We start from the raw sequence: 19,236 nt of genomic DNA on the forward strand, positions 1-19,236 counted from the left end.
CTAGAAAATTCCAGCTTCCCTAAATTTCCTTTTGGCCTCAACAATAAATTTTACTATTGGAAAGTCTGTGTATGCAAAATATATCATTTGATTCAGACATTTTGAGTTATGGGAATGTGACAATGGCCAGTCCCTTGCTTCTGTGGAGCCAGTGCTTTCTTGGTTTTGCTATCCAATAGTTGATACAGGCATGATTACAGGAAAGTCCTAGCAATATGGTGGGCATATTTGCCTTTGAGGACCTACCACCTCTGTAGAAATGGCCACAGGCAGAGCTGGAAGTCGAATGCTTTGGGTTAAGAATTGTCCCTTCTCCCAGTACCCTCTGAAGCACCATCATGTCTAGCCCTGCCACCATGGCCCGAAGAGGGAGGTGTGAGTCTAGGATGCTTGGGGGCTGCTAAAATGGTGGGATACATTTTTCAAGCCACCAGAACCAGTGGTAGGGAGGACAATCTATTCCTCTCCTGCCCCCCCCCATCACACCTCCAGCTGTGAGGATACATTCTGATTGCTTTTAAAACCTATCTTCCAGGAGCCCTGGCTGATATTTGTGTAACTGAATCTGCAATACAAAGAGCAGTGCAAAGGATGTTACATATTATACTGTAAACATTGACAAAAGAGAAAATGTCGAGTTTAAATGATTTTGATTCTGCGGTCCCTTTTCTCATTATCTGACAGGCAAGTGAATCTTATCACATGGCTGATAAAGAAAGCTCCATTCCCATCTGGGCTCCACGGTAACAGACTGTCATCGGCTGAAGTAGGAGAGATACTCTGATCCTTTAGTGACCCCATCTGCAGCAATGCAGCACACCCTTCAGCAATGGGGATCACGCCACCTCTTCCAAGAAAAAAAAAAAGCAAATGCAAAGAAATCCTCCAATCCCCCAAAGCGAGAATTGTGAACAAACACCAAAAAACCAACCGACCCACAAGCTGAAGAAGATGGTGCACAAAGTGAATCAATCAACAGGCATTTATTGGCACTCACTATATTTCAGGCACTGCACTAAGGCTGGGGAATAACAAGAAAAACCAAAACCGGTCCCTGCCCACAAAGAGCTTGCTTTCTAATGGTGGAGATATGTACAAACATTGGTATATGCAAGATAAATACAGAAGAGACAGAAGGCAGCTTTAGAAGGGAAAACATGCAGCTGGGAGTGGGGGGGAGCCTGGAAAGAAATGGAAAATTAGAAATGAATCATTTTGTTTCCATTTCATTAAAATTCCCTTCTCACACAGCTTCTTCCTCAAGGTACAGAGGTAGCAGACTACAAAAGGGTACAGACTGTTGCATATGTCACCAGATGTGGTCATGGTGTTGGTTTGTTTCATGTCACTTTTTTTCTTTGTTATGAGATAAGGCTACATGGAGGGTGTATATGTGTGTGTGTGTGTGTGTGTGTGTGTGTGTGTGTGTGTGTGTGTATTGGCAATTAGGACACGAACATGCTATAAACATAAAGTATCAGAAAACAGAAAACCATGACTCAATCGATCAATCAGTCAATTAAAAAATTGGGAGAAAAACAAACTAGTCCCTCCCTAAAGTACCATCTCACTCACTAAATATACCAACAAATAATGTTTAATAGTCATTCTTAACAAAGAACGATTCAACAAAGACATTCAGTGCTTTCATTTTTAGCACTATTAAGAGTTTCGCAAAAACATCACACAAGGAAAAAAGAACCTAAGGGCCCTAATTAGTACTTCATTTAAAGGCTTGGAAGATGGAAACTTACATTGTTCGTGGCACCTGGCGAGAGGCTCCAAGTCATCGGCGTGGTAATAGTCATAGCCTGACGTTCCCAGCACCTCAAAGGGTAGGTAACCTATGATGGGTGGGGCTCTAATGCCAAAGAGAAAGAAAATGAGTCAATAGAATGTAGGTTGCTATGAAATTTCAGTCTCTTCTTGGCTGATCCAAGATAAATATTTTAAGCTTCCACCTTCCCTCAAAGCCCATCATGGGCACTGGCCTCTTCCAAAGAGTTCCTTCGAATAAGGTTAGTGTTGCATGCTTTGCTCCTGAATCCAGTTGGAAGGTGAGTCCCTAATTGAGCATGTCTGGCCCACTGCCTGAGGAAGCTGCTAACACTAAAGACGTTCATTAGGCAAAATGAATTTCCAGCATGTATTTGTGTCGAATCTCTGTCACCCAGGGAGAAACTCATTCATTAGAAGCAAGAAGACACTGAAGTCAACACTGCGTGTCAAAACACACCTGGGGAGAAAAAAAAAAGTTCTGATCTGAGTCTGGCTTGTAACCATCAAAACGGGAATCTGTAACCCCATTTCATTACCAGGTCTTCTTCGGTCGGGTGTAGGGTGTAGATGATGGTTTCCTGACATCAAGAAACAGCCAGTATTTGGGGTTCCCTTTAGCCTAAACCTCCTTGGGACATCTGGGCCTTTCTGTTGTCCCTGCAGCTGAACTTTTCTTTTATGTATCTCCTTCAATTAGACTGTGAGCTTCCTGAGGGCAGAGACTGCCTCAAGCTTTCTACTTGTATAGTTCTGGGTTAGTAAGCACTTAAGAAATGCTTTCTCATTCATTTAAGATCCAGCTCTGAAAATGACTCAGGAGAGATTTTTTAAAAGCATCCAGTATCATATAAAATCTTTTACTATCAGTTTTTCTTCCAGCATTGGACGACCTATAACCTAAGTTTGTGACCTGAACTCCATCAGTCAGAGTTTTATCAAAATTGTTGCCTCCACACTTAAAACTTAAAAACACACTCTTGAAGTAAGAAAAAAACACAGGAAAATGCATATATTTCTAAATAGGGTGAACTCAAATCCTTCTGGAGGACACAATTGGGCCAAGTGGGCCAGGTTTCACTTGCCACTTCATCCTTATGCTTTGTTGATTCAAGTCAGTGCTGGTTGACCCTTTTAAAAGAAGCCTCTCTAGAAGTACCTGCAGCCTGCCCTCCAGGAGCTTACATTCTAGCAGGAGAAGACAGCATATATTAAAGGAACAGGCCAGCTGAGTCACTGTATATGTGAAAAAAGGGGAAAAAAATCTGTTCACATTCTCAAGCTAATCTTTGCCTGAGCAAACTCAAAGAATGACTGGGAAATAATGAGACTGACTCCAATGTGTTACTTCCGACTTCATAATCCTGAGAGTTTACAGAGCCAGCCATGTGACTGCATTTGGAAGAACTGGGAGAGGACCACAGTGTAATCGAATGGAGAGAGAGCCGGATGGGGAGAAAGAGGACTCCGATTTAAAGCCCTTCAGTTTCCTCATCTGTCAAATCAGGGGTGGGACCAAGATGACCTTCTGGGTCAAACATGTCAGAAGCCTCAGTGTGAGCTGAAGTCCTTTCTGTACACACATTTAGTTGTAGAGAAGAACATTAACATGTATGAGGCAGACAGATGGGGCAGTGCACAGAATGCCTGACCTGAAGTCTGAAGACCCAAGTTCAAATCTGGCCTCGGACACTTATTAGCTGTTAGACCCTGCGCAAGCCACTTCACCTCTCTTTGCCTCAGCTTCCTCATCTGTAAAATGAAGATATTAATAACACCTATTGTGTTATTGTGAGGAACAAATGCACTTAGCATTTGTTAAAAAAAATCCTAGCTGTTATTACTATTATCATTGTTGGGAACATTTTACTGCCTAGTGTACGCATATATAGGTAATATATTTGGCTATATAGATTTCTAGGAATCAAGATATACTCCCTTATACCACTGCTGTTGTTCAGTCCTTTAGCTGGTGTGTGACTCTTCATGATCCCCTCTGGGGTTTTCTGGACAAAGGCACTGGAGTGGTTTCCCATTTCCTTCTCCGGTGGATCAAGGCAAACAGAGGTCAAGTGACTTGCTCAGGGTCACACAGCTAATTTGAACTCAGGTCTTCCTGACTCCAGGCCAGACAATTCTATACACTGTGCCATCTTGCTGCCTCATACATGTTAATGTTCTTCTCCCTTATCTGATTCAAATCTCCTGCCTCCCACATAGGTCCATTCATGATGCAATTTTTGACCTTGAGAAAAAAAAAACACTTCCCCCTCTTGGTGTCTGTAAACTTGAACCTGGGGTAACTGCCATCATTTGGAGCACCTCAGATGAGGAGGCATCATGGGACTCAAGGTAGGCTGTGTGCTTATCACGTGTGATATCCCACCTGGGCAAGTTGGGAGTATTTTAAAGGTTGCTCAGAAAAAGTAAATCAAAAGATCCAATCAAGCAAATGATATTGGCTACCCTAACGCTGCTGAAAACCAGTCACACTTCAAAATCTTACAGGGCTATGCAGGGCACATAGTAGGTATTCCAGAAATGCTGACCAAGCAAGTGACTTTTACTGGGGCAAGAACATACAAACGGGAGTCAGCATGAGGCCTAGAATGTTATTTCTGGGTCCAAAGCACTTTCCACAAAAAAAGGAGGCTCTGGGGGCTAACAAAGACTGTGAGCACACAGATGCCAGCTGGTACAACTTCTCACTTTACAAATGAGGAGACAGAGGCACCATGAGTGCAAGAGACTTGTCTGAAGTCACCCAGGCAGTAAGTAGCAGAGCTGGGCCCTTTGGTTCCAAAGCCAGGGTGCTTTCCACTAGAATGAAATCTCCCAAATGCTGCTCCTTACTTGACTTGACTGTATTAGTGATACCAACAAATCTTTGCCACTTGCTTCTCCCTTTTTTCCCTTAATAGTATTTTTCCCAATTACATGTAAAGATAGTTTTCAGCATTCATTTTTGTATAATTTTGAGTTCCAAATTTTTCTCCCTCCCTCCCTTCCCTTCCCCCTCCCCAAGACAGCAAGCAATCACCATTAGCTTCTTCCAAAGCTGTGAGTATTAGCTGGGCAACATTCATAAAGCATCTTAGGATGAAAAGGGATTCTAGAAAAAGAATAAAAAACGATTTTCTCAAAGACAGCTGAAGCGTGCACTAGCTTCTGGAAACAACATGTATGTGGCCAGGCATCCTTATTGTAGGATAAAAACTGAAGGACAATACTAATAAGAATAGCTAACATTTATATAATAGCACCTACTACGTGCCAGGCACTGTGCTAAGGGCTTTACTATTATTATCTCATTTCAGCCTCACAGCAAACCTGGGAGGGAGGTGCTTTTATTATCATCTCCATTTCACAGTTGAGGAAACTGAGGCAGATCATGGTGAAGTGACTTGCCCAGGGTCACACAGCTAGCAAGTAATTGAGGCTGGATTTCAACTGTGATCTTCCTGACTGCAGGCCTGGAGCTCTGTCCACTCTGCCACTTGGCTGCCCCCATAAGATGAGATAAAAATGTTAAACTTCTAGGCAGTGAAACCAGTTGCAAAACAAGTTTACCTTCATTGGTATGGAACTAGCTTCTCTGCTATCCCCAGAACACCGATATGCCATCCCCCACTTCCATGCCTTGTGCCTCATGTGTGAAATGCTCTCCCTCCTTCCCTTGGTTTCCTTGATGGCACTTCTACCAGGAAGCCTTTCCTGACTGCCTACCCCCATCCCCATATTGTTTTAGTGGTCGCTCCTTTCTGAAATGAAATTGCTGTCTATACCCCCCCCCCAAGAGAAAGTAAGCTCCTTGAAGGCAGGGCCTGTTTTGGCCTTTCTTTGCATTCTCCCTGGCCCCAGCTTAGCACAATGCCTGCTCCACAGCCTGCTTGCTGACCACAGGGCCGAAGAGGGTGCCCCATATACAACAGATGCCTCGTGAGTGCCTGTCGAATTGACTCGTTTTCCTTCCGGCCCAGATTTCTGGGAACCAGGACAATTATTAGATTCTCTTTCATTATCTCCTAATACTCAGTCTCAGTCACTTCAATATTCATTTTCAGGGGGTCTTAGTGCAAACCTTTGAACACAGCCTCTTGGAGATAATTTTTCACCTGGCTGTTGGTTTTTTAAACAAGTAATATTTTCTGATCAAATTTCACATTTCATAGAAACACTCACTGATCTGATGCATTTTCATTTAATCAAAGTGTTTGCAGTGTAACTAAAGATGGCCCGGAGTGCTGGCTAGCTGGCTGCCAGTCCTGTGAGCACACAGCAAGCATGAAAGAGAGATTAGCCCAAGTCTGGCTGCACAAACCAAGGAGCGAAGGATTCCTTGGTCAGACTTGGCTGACCTTAGGGTCTATAGGAAGGGTGGGTGTCAGCAGCAAAGGCCAAACCAAGCTAAAGGCAAACATTAGCCTTGAAAAGGACTGTCACTGATGCATAGCAGGGACTTCATTTGGAATTTGCTTTTCTGATATCTCCATATTATTTTATAGGCAAAACCAAGTACACGAGCTTAGGAAAATCGATGAACTTCTCTTCATGTGCCCAGAGGACAAAAGCTAAAAGTGATGGGCCAAGAGAAGTAGGGCTTTAGATTGGGAATCCGAGGACGTGTGTTCCAATACCAGCTCTGCTCTCTCCTCCTTGTGTGATCTCAGACAAATTGCTTCTACCCTTTGGGCCCCAGTTTCCTCTGCTCTAAGAGGTGGGGGTTGGACTAGATGACCGCAAAAATCCCCCCACCCCTTCCAGCTCTGAATCTATAATCCTAAAATAGAGAGAGGCAGGTTTCAGCTTCAATACGAGGAGGAATTTTCTAACACTTAGAGCAATACAAACATGGAATTATATCCTAGGCTGGGTAGTGAGTTTCCCAGCAGTGGCTGGACCTATAAAGGAATAGGGTAGAAGGGATTTCAGTTGAAATATACTAAATAAGTCCCTTCTGGCTCTGAGATCCTTGAATCTTTCAAAGAGGACATCTGGGGCCTTTAGGAACTCTTTGGATGAATATGGGCCATCAGAGGAAATGACTGAAATATGAGTATGATACGATCACACTGTCTTTCTTCCTCGAAGTTATTACTGTTAATGTCATGCTCTCCCAAGAAAAGCTATATGACAGAGATAGCATCTCCTTCAGCAGCATCCTAGCTCACAAACTTACAGTTTTGTCATCTGCAATGCACTTTCCTCACAACCATCTTGTGGGAGGGGATGGTGAAGGAGTGAGGGTCTCAGTTTTACAGATGGGGAAACCAAGGACCAGAGAGAGATCAAGTGATACTCCCAAGCCCATCTCTCTCTCCAACATACCACACTGCCTCAAATGTTTTTCATAAAACAAAACATCATTCAAATACTATTACTAGAAGCAATTCCTTATGCTAGGAATGGATAATTCTACCAAAATTTTTCCAATGAAAGCTGACAAGGGGAATGTAATTTAATACAGAACAAGTCATTATTGGTGAAGTTTCAAAATGGAGAATAAAATGCAGGAACTGCTGGAAAAGTCTATGTAAACAGAAAGAAAGAAAGAAAGGAAGAAAGAAAAACCAACCCAAAGCCACACTCGGTATAGGAGTAAAAGGGAAGGAAGAAAAGACCATGCATAACAGTGGGGTGGGTGGTAACAAGCCTTGAGCACAGGTTAAGTCTGACAGAAGTGATCATATGGGAAATCCAGAGAGCAGGTAAGAGTGCGAGGAACTGGTGGAGGGAGCCATCACTTTGGGCTGGGAAAATCTCCCAAGTTGGGCCTTAAGGGCTGGGGAGACATGGGGGGGGGCGGGATTCTTGCACAAAGGCAGCGGGGCTGGAGAGGGGCATAATGAGATAAGAGAATGACAACTGAGCTCTGTTTGGTGAGAATGTAGACTATGAATATGGCAGTGTTATAGGAAGTTAAGGCTGGCAAGGTAGGTGTGGACCCTGATAGCGTAGGGCCTTGAATGCCAGGTGAATGAATATGCATTTGATCCTATGGGCAAGGGGGAGCCCTGAAGGTTTCTGAACAGGGAAGTGACCCAACCAAACCTGTGCCTTATTTGTGTAGCTTGCTTAAAGATGGCCTGGAGCAAAGAGGCTCTTAACCCAGGGTCCATAGGCAGTCTGTGGTTAAATTTCAGGGGAGCCATGAACTTGGACGGAAAAAATATTTTGATAAACACAATCTTCTGTGTCTTATGTCATGCATTTAAAAACATAACTCTGAGATAGGGTCCATAAGCTTTCTCCCCAAAGAGCCAGATTTGAGTGAATCTGCCCTCCATGCCAGCACTCAGGGCCATCTTCAGAAAAGAGGCCCTGGGCTGGAAAGGGGAGAACATGGAGACAGAGTAAGCAGTTACAAATCTACTGTTGCAAAGCTATTGCAATGGTCCAAGTGAGGGGGTAGGACCTGAACCAGGCTGGTGGCTATGTGAGTGAAGAGGTGACTGAGCTACTACTAAGAGATGACTTCTCTCCAAAGCAAGTGCCGCCATCTTAGGTGGCCTGGGCACCAGGTGCCAAAGCCCTGTTACACCTGTATAGGGTGGCTTTACATATATGAGCTCACCTGAACCTATTAACAGCCCTGGGAGGAATATAACAGTAATAATTATAATCATGATGGCTAGTATGTGCCAGGTGCTGTTCAAAGTCAAGTGCTTTACAAATATTATCTCATGTGATCCTCATAACAACCCTGGGAGGCAGGAGCTATTATCCCCATTTTACAGCTGAGCAAACTCAGGCAAACCGAGGGTCAGGTGACTTGCCCAGCACTCTATCCACTGCTCCACGTAACTGCATTTACCCTATTTTACAGATGAGGAAACTGAGGCTCAGAGCAAGTAAGTGACCTGCCCAGGATCACACAGCTAGTACATAACTGAGGTGGCATTTGAACTCAGGTCTTCTTGACGCCAAGTTCAGTACTCTTTCCATTATTCCAAACTGTAATGGTGGAAGACTCTGAAAGATTCAACGTGGAATTATAAGACAATGAGGTAATATTTGCAATAGTCTACTAAACCCTCTGGTAGTATCTTAGTAATCTCAGTGTTTACTGTGTGACCAGGAAGTCAATTATATGCTAGGAGGATCTGCTTGGCTAAATGGGTTAACTTAGTATAAATAGTATTTTCCCTGAGCTTGATTGATTCATATTAAACAACCTTAATGCTTGGTGTCTGTTTTTAATGAACATTAGCAATTCATTATGAAATCATTAACTATTCTACACAAGTGCTAGAGAGAAGAGCGATTTCTTAGAGAGGTCCTCAGAGAAGAAAAAGCAATTTTACAACGACCTTAGTTAAGAAACCTTTCTTCCTCCTAATGAATAACATTTGATTTTGGAGAATTTAAATGGGATGATTTCTGACCACTGAGTTCATTTTCCTCCTGTTAAACTCAATTTATTAAAATTGAAATATCATTTAAAAGTACCCACAAAATGTTCGGAGTGTTTACTTGTCCTTTCAACTTTCTCTTTCTTTTTAATATTGCCTCAACTTTATCTTTATCAAGATCAAATAAAGAGTAAGCCAGCCCTTGCTGGGTGAAATATGTATTATTCCCTTATCTCGAATTTCATTCAATTCAGACACTTGTATTTACTTTCTTTTTTTCCTTCAGGAAAATCTAAGTCTCCCTTCTTTATTTGGTTAGAAAATGATAAATCTCATTTGCCAAAAGAGGGTCAGCCAATTCTTAACTAGTGACTTTGGACAAGTCTCTTCCCCTCTAGAGGCCTTCATTTGGGCCTTGAGGTTGGATCAAATAGGCTTTAAAATTCCTTCCGAGTTAACTCCAATGACTCTGGTTAGGATGTGGCTGGGACATGACATGTTTTTCACTGTCTTTGGTTTTTAAATAATGTCTTTTAAAAATTGATATTTTGGAGCAGCTAGATGGAACAGTGGATACAGCTCAAGCCTTGGAGTCAGGAGGACCTGAGTTCAAATCTGGCCTCAGACACTTGACACTTACTAGCTGTGTGACCTTGGGCAAGTCACTTAACCCCAACTGCCTAGTCAAAAAAAACCCAAAACACCAAATTGACATTTTTTTCTAAAAAAGAGAAGAGTCTATTTGCTTCCTAAAATGTACTCATGACAAAAAAAAAAAAACCAGCTACTCACCTATGGTCCAAGAAGAGAAACTTCCACTCCAAACTATGTCTTGAGGTAAATTCTTCACCAGGTTCTTCTACAGTGCAAACTTCCTGTAGAAAAGTCGGTATATATTGATATGCATATTATAGCAATGATTGTAATCATAATCATAAGAATATTTTACATCTATATGGTGCTTTGAAGTTTAAAAAGCACTTCACCTTCCCTTCACAGCTAGGCCTCAAGAGAGGAAGGTATAACATGGACCTGAAGGGAGAAAACCTGGGTTCAGATCCCAGCTCTGCCACTTGCTAGTTGTATGACCTTGGGAAAGTCACTTCACTTTTGTGCCTTAGAAACTGTAAAATGAGGGGATTGGATGCTCTGGCCTTCAAGGCTCTTTCTTAGGCTACTATTCTAATATGAGGGGACTGTGGCCCAGGGAAGGCCCCAAGTCACACAGCAAGTAAGTCAGTCAGCAAGTAAGGATTTTCAGCTGGGCATGACCTTTGTGTTAACTAGTCTAAGCCTGCCATTTTACAAATAAGGAAACTGAGGTCCAGAGAAAGTAAGTCAAGTGAAAACAAGGAGGAGCAGACAAGGCTCTTGATGTCAGGCTAGTCAGCGGAAAGGCACTGGGCAAGTCACCTGCCCTTTGAGAACTCACTTTCCTCTTCTGTGAAATGAGAAAGTTGAACTAGACAACTTCCCCTTCCCCTCTGAATCCTAATCTATTCATACAGACTTTGAAAAATCTCCAAACGTGGATGTTTCTCACCCAAGCATGGCCATCCACTCAACTGAATAGCGGGGAACCCAAATCAAATCTGACTTCTCGTTAGGCGTCATGCCTTTTGCCATATTCTGCTGTTAATGAGGAAAGTTCCCTTCTAGCCAATTTTGGTTTCTAATCTAGACCTCTCTGAGCCTCAGTTTCCCCACCTGTAACATGAGGGTTATGCTCCCTGCCATAGCTCATCTCACAGATCATATGGGATACCTGCAAAAGTGTCTTGAAGACTATAACAACAAAATGATCTTTTGGGGCAGCTAGGTGGCGCAGTGGATAGAGTACCTACCCTGAAATCAGGAGGACCTGAGTTCAAATCTGGCCTCAAACCAAACACTTGACACTTACTAGCTATGTGACCCTGGGCAAGTCACTTAACCCCAACTGCCTAAAAAACAACGATATGTTAATTTTTTTTCTAAAATAATGGGAGGCAACATGGTACACTGGACAGAGTCAGACTTGAAGCTGGGAAGACCTGGGTTTAGGTCCTGCCTCTGACACATCCTGGCTTCGTGACCCTGGGCAAGTCACTGAACCTCTCAATGCTTTAGGTGACTTGCTAAGATTAGAAGTTATTTAGCAGGTGCCAACCCACATTAAGGGAAGGGAATAAGTATTTATATAGTACCTACTGTGTGCCAGGCACTGGGCTAAATGCTTCACAGATTTATTTAACTGGTTAAACATTACTGCCAAGTGGCCAAACTTCTCTGTAACCATTCAACTACCTTTAAACTTTGGGGAAACCTTGCCAATGCATGCCCAGCCCAAGAGCACAGTTCAGGCAATGCTTAATCTTCCCTTCCTGTACCAGAAGCATTCCATGAGCTTCTCTCCACAGGTGTTTCACTAGATCCTTCTTCTCTACCCCCAACAGACTGTAAAGTGCTCAGGACCAGGCCTCAAAGCCTCCTACTGCTCTCCCACCTGCCTGAAATACTTGCAAAAGAGAAAGAGGTAAAGGGCTGCATGGGCTGGTCCTCACCAAAGCCTTTGAGCCTTCAGGCCAGGCTGGCCAAGGAGGGATTGCTCACCTTTAAAAGCTGGGGTGAGTTGAGGCGAACCGTTGCTACCAGACAAAGTGGATCATCCGCGGCAGACTTGAATGCCTTGGCAACCACAGACTCAAAGTCGCTGCAGGATGGTACAGGCACTAAAGGAAACAAGAGTAAGGCCCACTTGTCTAATGCAAAAGCAGATCTATCTGCCCTAACACCAAGGGCTACTTCTCATCTTTAATCTGCACAGTAGCTCAGAACCCCGGGCTCACTTTCTTCCCCTGATACCCAGTTTGGGTTTATCAGCCTTCTTTGGAAGACTTTGTGTTACTGCCTGTGTTCTTGACCTGTTGATGGATGGCAGGCAGGCCCCAGGATCAACTGTTTTCCAGGCCCTGTAAATGACATATGTCTTCCCCAGAGGCAAATGCAGCCATGTAAATGTCTAGATATCTAGGAGTGTCACGCTATGATTTTTAGAACCAAGAAAATAAGGCATTGAGTGAGATTACATTTTAATTTCCAAACCAGCACGTCAGCCAACCCCCTCTGCGGTTTTTACAATCTTTGCAGCTTTTGAGAGCCCCCCTGTAATTGTTCTCATCCCTTTCAGTTATTCTTTTTTTTCATTCTTGTAATGAAAAGTGTCTAGGCAGGCTCGGGCTCACGATGCCTGGAGGTGTACTGCACTAGAGAGTTTATTTTATTTGTACATTTTTATGCTGACCTTCAGTGGTGAAAATCTTTCCAGTCAGGTGACTGATTGCAGTACTAATGAGAGAAATGAATTTAGAAACCTGCTTCATTGTTGGGTGCTCAACATAGACTGCAAAAAATAATGTTTTTTTAAAGTGCAAGCCACTAGATTTTATTCTTCATTAATACAACCCTCAGTTTCTAAAGTCTGGCGTTCCAGATAAGACAGCCTTGTCCTGAAAGAGATACTGAAGGCACCTGGGTATGGGGGGTTGGGGGGGCCGGGCAAAAATCTGAAATTCAATTCCAGAAATACTTAGAAAGTGGCTACGGTGTGCAGACAGGCACTGTGCTTGGTGCCGAGGCTAAGCAGGTGAAAAAGAGCATGACCCCAGCACTCTAGATACACACAAAAGAAGGGGAAGCCATGTCAGGTCTGAGGATCCAAGGAGAATCCAAGGTAAAAGTGAGGAGTGTAGACAAAGTGCTCTAGGAAAACATTTCATGAGAGAATCAGAGAGAAAGAAACAGAGACAAAGAAAGATGAGGGAGACAGGAGGAGAGAGAGACAGACAGAGAGAGAAAAAAGAGTGAGCTAATTTGCAGTTGAGGGGAATAATCAGGGAAGGTTTCATGGAGGAGATGTCACCAGAGCATGGTCCTGAAAGGAAGAGAAGACCAAAAGGCTGAAGGGGTGTGGATGTTCCAGGAATAGGGGACAACCTACTCAGATCCACAAGTAGGAGAATGGAACCCACCTGAGGGAGTAGGAACTAGACTGTGGAGTGCCTTGAGTGCTGGGTTAAGGAGTTTGCATTTTGTCTTCCAAGCGATAGGAAACTGCAAGGCTTGGGGGATTTGGAGTTGGGGAATTGTCCTGTCTCTCTACTACATGTTTGACCTTGGGTCAGTTACTTAACAATTCTGGCCCTCAGTTTCTTTGCCTGTAAAATGAGGGGGCTGGAATAAGCGAGTGGAATGGGACCCTCCAGCTCTAAAATGACATTCTGTGAGTTGCTGAAAAACTCCTTAAAAGAGGGAGACATATATTAAGAAGATTACTTTAGCAGCTAGAGGAAGGCTGGATTGGAGAAGGGGAGAGACTAGAGTCTGGGTAGCCAGTTAGAAGAAAACTGTTACAAAAGTGTAGGTGAGAAGCAACAAGGGCCGTGGCCATGTGGGTGAAGGATCTGAAAGGAGTATGCCAGTGTAAGTGAAGAGGAGGGGATGGGCTGGAGCCTGGAGGTAGAAGATTTCACAACTAGGGATGTGGGGACAAGGGTAAAGAAAACTAATAGACATATTCCCAGGTTTTGAGGGTGATGGTACCATCAAGAGAAACAGAAAAGTTGGGAAGAGGGTCAGGTATTGGGGGAAAGACACTAAGTCCAATTGGGGAGGTGTTGAGTATGAGAGGCCGGTGGGATGTCTAGGTAGAGATGTCTAACAGGAAGTTGGAAATGGGGGACTGGAGCTGAGAGGAGACAGTGGGGACGGGGACACATATAGAATGTGCTTACATATATAAATACACATAAGAGATTAAGGAATTATCAGCTTAGGAGTGGCAACAAGGCATGAGAATGAAGGAAATCGGCAAGAAAAGGAGCGTATACAGAAAAGAAGAGGGCTGACGCTTTGGAGCACACTCCCATTTACGGAATCAGAAAAGGAATTATTATCCAGTAAAGGAGACTGAGGAGGAGTCGGATAGGCAGTGATATGCTGAAGAAGGTTACCATTGACTCATGAGAGCCAATTGTTAAATTGCTCAGAAGAACAGACTATTCAATTTTGAAGGTGAACATCAACACTTCAGAGTGTATGTATTGTTTGGTTGATTATTTGTTTTGTTTTGTTTTTTGGCTAGGCAATGGGGTTAAGTGACTTGCCCAGGGCCACACAGCTGGTAAGTGTCAAGCATCTGAGGCCAAATTTGAACTCAGGTCCTCCTGACTCCAAGGCCACTGCTCTAACCACTGTGCCACCTAACTGCCCCTTGGTTGATTGTTTGGACTTGAGAAAGTGATGAAGAAAATGGTGACCATGCAGATTAAACATAAAGGTGTGCTGCACCTATGTTTTTTTCAGGGAGGTAGTTGATGAACGTCTGCCAGCCTGCCCCTTGCAGGAAGAGAAACTGGAGAGCAGCTGGCAGAAGAAGAATGATGGGAGTGGTGAAAAGACCTTAAGAATCAGATTTGAGGCCTATACTGAATCTCAGGATCCAACGTTCTAATTGTGTAGAAAAAGTCAGCCCAAGAGGGGACAGGATGTTCTCAAGAATGAACTCCTAAAAGCATAAGCAGAAATGATTCATTGAAGGTCACAGGCCAGCTGGTCACTTATTGAGTACAATGGAGATGGGAACCTCGTGCGTGCACAGAGCCTGCTCGTCAGCCTTGGGGAAGGGCCCTTCCAACTTGGAATTTTTTTTATTTTTATGATACTCCTGTCCTGCTTTGGTTGTGTCTTCACAATGAGCTCAAATGAAATAATGTATGCAAGTTAGATATTCATCTTCAAAAGTTCAAATCTGGCCTCAGACACTTACTAGTTGTGCGACCCTAGACAAGTCACTTCACCCTGTTTGCCTCATCTGTAAAATGGGCTGGAGAAGGAGATGGCAAACCACTCTAGCATTTTTGCCAAGAAAACCCCAAATGGGGTCACCAAGAGTCAAACATGACTGAAACAACTGAACAAAAAATCTCAAGGTGCAACATACATGTAAGTTGTCACTCTTGCTCTTGTTATTAGGAGAAGAGGAAATGGCCAGGTAGCATCTGAGTGTCCTCAATGAGCTCAAATTCTTGGACCTTCAAGCAAAGGCTGAGTTATAGCTTGTGAAGATTCTGTGACCTTTGGCTCTACCCCTTAGTAACTGTGTGAGCTTGGACAAGTCACTTTACCTCTCTCTGTGGATTTTAGTTTCCTCCTACACCAAATGAGGAAATTGGTCTAGATCTGGGGTTCTTAGCCTGGGATCCATGAACTTGGTTTTTAAAAAACATGTACTTTGATAACCTGTATTTCAATATAATTGGTTTCCTTTCCAATCCTATGTATTATGTTGTATGCATTTAAAAACACGATTTGGAGAAGGAGGCTTTTCTAGGATGCTCTAGACTGCAAAAGGGGGCCAGGACCCAAGGAAAGTGAAAGACCCCTTGGTTTAGAGGAACACTAAGGTCCTTTCCAGCTCCAGTATTCCTAATTCAGTATTTGAGGTGCTAAGAGAGATGGGATCATTGAGAAGGATAAGGCAGCTAAAGATGTTACAGAAAGGTGAAAGCAAATTAGAACCGAGGAATGGGAATTGAATCCAACAATTAAGTCAAATTACATAGATGCTAAAAAGCCATTTCAAGAGAATTTGGGGCAGCAAAGGCAATTGCAGGAGGCTGAACAGGAAATAAGGAAGCAGAACCAGCAAGTGTAGAGAAAAGGCCAGAAAAGAGGCAAGTTTATGCAGCTTCCTCCCCTGCTAGGAGTCCCCTCTCACATCCTCTTCATTAAATCCTGTCCCTCAATTTCCCACAGGAATTAATTCAGAATTGACCTCTCTTGAGAAGGCTTTCTGTTCTGATCCTGCTTATCATCATTCCCTTTGGCACTTGGTTTCTCATATCATAATAAGAATGCTCCTGTCCTGCCTCCTCCTGTCAAAGAGGAGAGACCCTGGGTTCTAAAAAGCTATGTCATTACAGTAAACATCTTGAGGAGGAACTCCCCAAGTGAAAAGGCCTTAAGTATGGGCCTAGTGATGTCATCAATGACTGGGACCAACCTGGCTGAGGTCAGAGAGACTTGGTACCAGGTTGGCCACAGAGTGTGGCCTTTTCTAGCCACAGCAACTCAGTGTAAAATATCTATGAAGGTATGGAAGGGCTGTGACCTTTGTCAGTGGAGGGACCACCCACACTTTGAAGTAATAATAAAAACTAGCATTGATACAGTGACTTGAGGTTTCCTAAGCATTTTCTCCACAACAATCCTATAAATTCAATGGCGCAAGCATCACTGGCGCCATTTTCCAGACGAAGAAACCACAGCACAAAGAGATGAAGTGATTTGCTCAGGGTCATACAACTCATAAGCAGCTTAACAATGGACTGCTGCAACTGCTTTAGAAAACAGTATGGAACTCTACAATGAAAGTTACAAAGGCACTCATATACTTTGACCCAGACATGCCATTTCTGGGTTTATATCCTAAGGAACTTAACAACAGGAAGAACGAAACCATCCTTCTATACAAAAATATTCATCATAACACTATCCATCATAGAACAAAACTGGAAACAAATTATGGGCCATAAGGAATGGAAAACATGAAGACTACAGGGAAATACTGGAAGACTTCTATAATGTGATACACAGTGAAAACTGGAGAACCAAAAGAACAATAGAAACACAGACTATGTACAGGAAAGTAACAACACAGAGCAGCAAAACTCCTGGTTAGTCCACTGATCAATGCAGGCTCTTTCTTGTAGAAGTGAGTACTCATGGGAGTTGTGTGTATATATCCGATTTTACATATGTATGTGTATATATAATATGTATATTACATAAATATGTGTATAGTATAAATATAGCTTTCTCCCATATATACGTATTTTAAGTGTATCACCTGAGGTTTGATCCCAGATCTTCTGACTTCCAGACCAGAGTTCTTTTTACTACATTATCCACTATTTCTAGTTTGCTACCATACCCTAGTTTAGCAACTGCCTTGTAATTTTCTCTAGTTGTTTAATTATTGTATATATTTTGCCAGCTAGTTTGGGAGACAGCTCCTAGGACTTTGGGGTTTTTTTTATTTCTTTGATGTCCTCTATGCCTATATGAACAAATTTGAGAACAATCAAATGCTACACTGGGTTTTCTTGGATATAAGAAGAGTGAGAGTTAAGAAAAGGGGGAAATGAACATGGATTACCAGAGAAGGCTCTTTGTGGATGAGGCGAGATGTGAGCATGGCTCAGAAGACTGGGGTAAAAATGTAAGGGAACAGCATGAGGAAAGGTTTCAGAAGAACTCTTAAGAGTCATTGTCATCATCCTGTGTGGGGGGGGGGGGAATGCCCAAGCTGGAAACTACAAAAAGAGCCACGCACTCAAATGGTCAAGTAAATGGCGTTTTTCCTGCCTGACCTGACCCCCCAGTAGGAGCAAATCAAAGAGACGAGAGGAGCTCTGTGATGGGTGCTAGGAGAGAACTGAGTTGGAAAATGAATCAAAGAGAGACTAAAAGTACAGTCAGTTGAATTACGCTTGGGGGTGTTTTTTTAAAAGGACTCTGCTTTGAGAATGATGCCATTTCCTCAGCAGTGTCCAAGCTAAGTGCTTGCTGACACTTGGTATCCCACCGAAGACTGTGCAAGTATGTTAGGGCAAGGCAAGTATATTACTCCCAATCAGAAGAAAAAACTTCCAAAGTGGGAGAATTCTCTTCCGTTTGTCCTGAGGGTCAGTGGGGCTGATCCATGTTTACCTCGTGGGGCTTGCTGGGATGGAAGCTCTATGTAAACCGAAACGTCCTATAGAAATTAGAGCTGCTATTATCGTCATTATTACTGCTATTGCTAATAATAAGTATGAATAGAGGAAGATGAGTCATCTTTTTAAAATACCCGTATGAGATGGGACAGGGAGACAGGTGGTGTTATCCTATTATCTATGAATGAGCAACTTACAGGACCCAGTCTGTGATTTTGCAAAGATCAGAGGCAGAGGTGGAAATGGAATTGCAGGCCCACGGAGCACAACTAGCTGGATCAACCATCTTCTCCCATCTACAGTTAAGTGGCACATATGAAATCCTGGCACCACAATTTGTTTGGCATCTGAGAGACGTGATTCATAAGCTTCTATATGCCCACATATTTAACTTTTCATGAGTAGATGTTTTTATCATTCCAACCAGATTGGAAATTGCTTGAGGGGAAAAATCCTCCATTTTCCTTCTCTTTGCTTTTCAGTAATTATGTTTTTTAAATTAGTCTTTTTTTACTTTATAGTTATATCTGGAAGAGGAGGCAGCAGACATGGGTTTTCGTGGCTCCATCACTTGCCAGTCATGTAACAGCAGGCGATTCACTTCACCTCAGTTTCCTCTTCTGTAAAATGGGGGGGGACATCAGGAAAGGCCTCAAGTGGCACTTTGAACCTGGCTTTTGAAGTAGGGTAAGAGGTGGTAGTAACGAAGGGGTGAATTCCAGGTATGGAGGTGGGTGGTTTGTACAAAGGCGGGGAGATGAGAGGTGATAGAGGATAAGACAGTATCCCTATTCTCTACCCTTATCAGACCATACCAGGACATCACATTTTTGGAAGGATATTGACAAGCTGGAGTCCCTCCTGATGTGGGCAACCAGGAAAGTCAAAGGTCGTGAAACCATGCCATCTGAGGATAGCTTGATGAAATAGGGGGAAGAATGGGGGACTTAGGTCTTCATGAATTTAAAGGAGTGTCACTTGAAAGAGACAAGTCTGCTCTGTTTGTCCTCAGAAGGCAAAACTAAGAGTAGTGGGTTAGAGAGGCAGATTTGGGCTCACAGAAAATATTCCTAACAATTAGAGCTGTCCAAACGTAGCCAAGGAGTCCAAATGTACTCAGGAGGTAGTGAGTTCCCCCCATCACAGGAGATGTCCAAGTAGGAGCTGGATGCCTACTTATTGAGAACCTTGTAGAAGCAATTCTAGTCCAGGTAAGAGGAGCTAGATGATGTCTGTGCTCCCTTCTGAGTCTAAAACTTTGTGATTTGAATGAATTCCTACTATTTCCTTGTTCCTAGGGTTTGTTTTAGAATATCAGCTCCTAGAAGGACTAAGTTTCTGGAAGGACATGA

The 19,236-nt window shown here is 43.1% G+C and overlaps 1 protein-coding gene across 2 annotated transcripts in view; it reads right to left on the bottom strand.

Moving 5' to 3' along the window:
* The window catches only part of PASD1 (PAS domain containing repressor 1), a 101,718-nt gene that overhangs the window by 32,969 nt on the left and 49,513 nt on the right, over positions 1 to 19,236 (bottom strand). For both annotated transcript variants that reach the window (XM_078147804.1, XM_020975087.2), the window contains exons 9-11: positions 11,721 to 11,839; positions 9,921 to 10,003; positions 1,755 to 1,861 (exon numbers count right to left, since the gene is read on the bottom strand). In XM_078147804.1, the coding sequence (XP_078003930.1) occupies positions 1,755 to 1,861; positions 9,921 to 10,003; positions 11,721 to 11,839 (309 nt within the window). The remainder of the gene's footprint in view (positions 1 to 1,754; positions 1,862 to 9,920; positions 10,004 to 11,720; positions 11,840 to 19,236) is intronic.

The sequence above is a fragment of the Phascolarctos cinereus genome, unplaced genomic scaffold, assembly GCF_003287225.1.
Source record: "Phascolarctos cinereus isolate Bilbo 61053 unplaced genomic scaffold, phaCin_HiC Scaffold_8;HRSCAF=390, whole genome shotgun sequence".
Lineage (NCBI taxonomy): Eukaryota > Metazoa > Chordata > Mammalia > Diprotodontia > Phascolarctidae > Phascolarctos > Phascolarctos cinereus.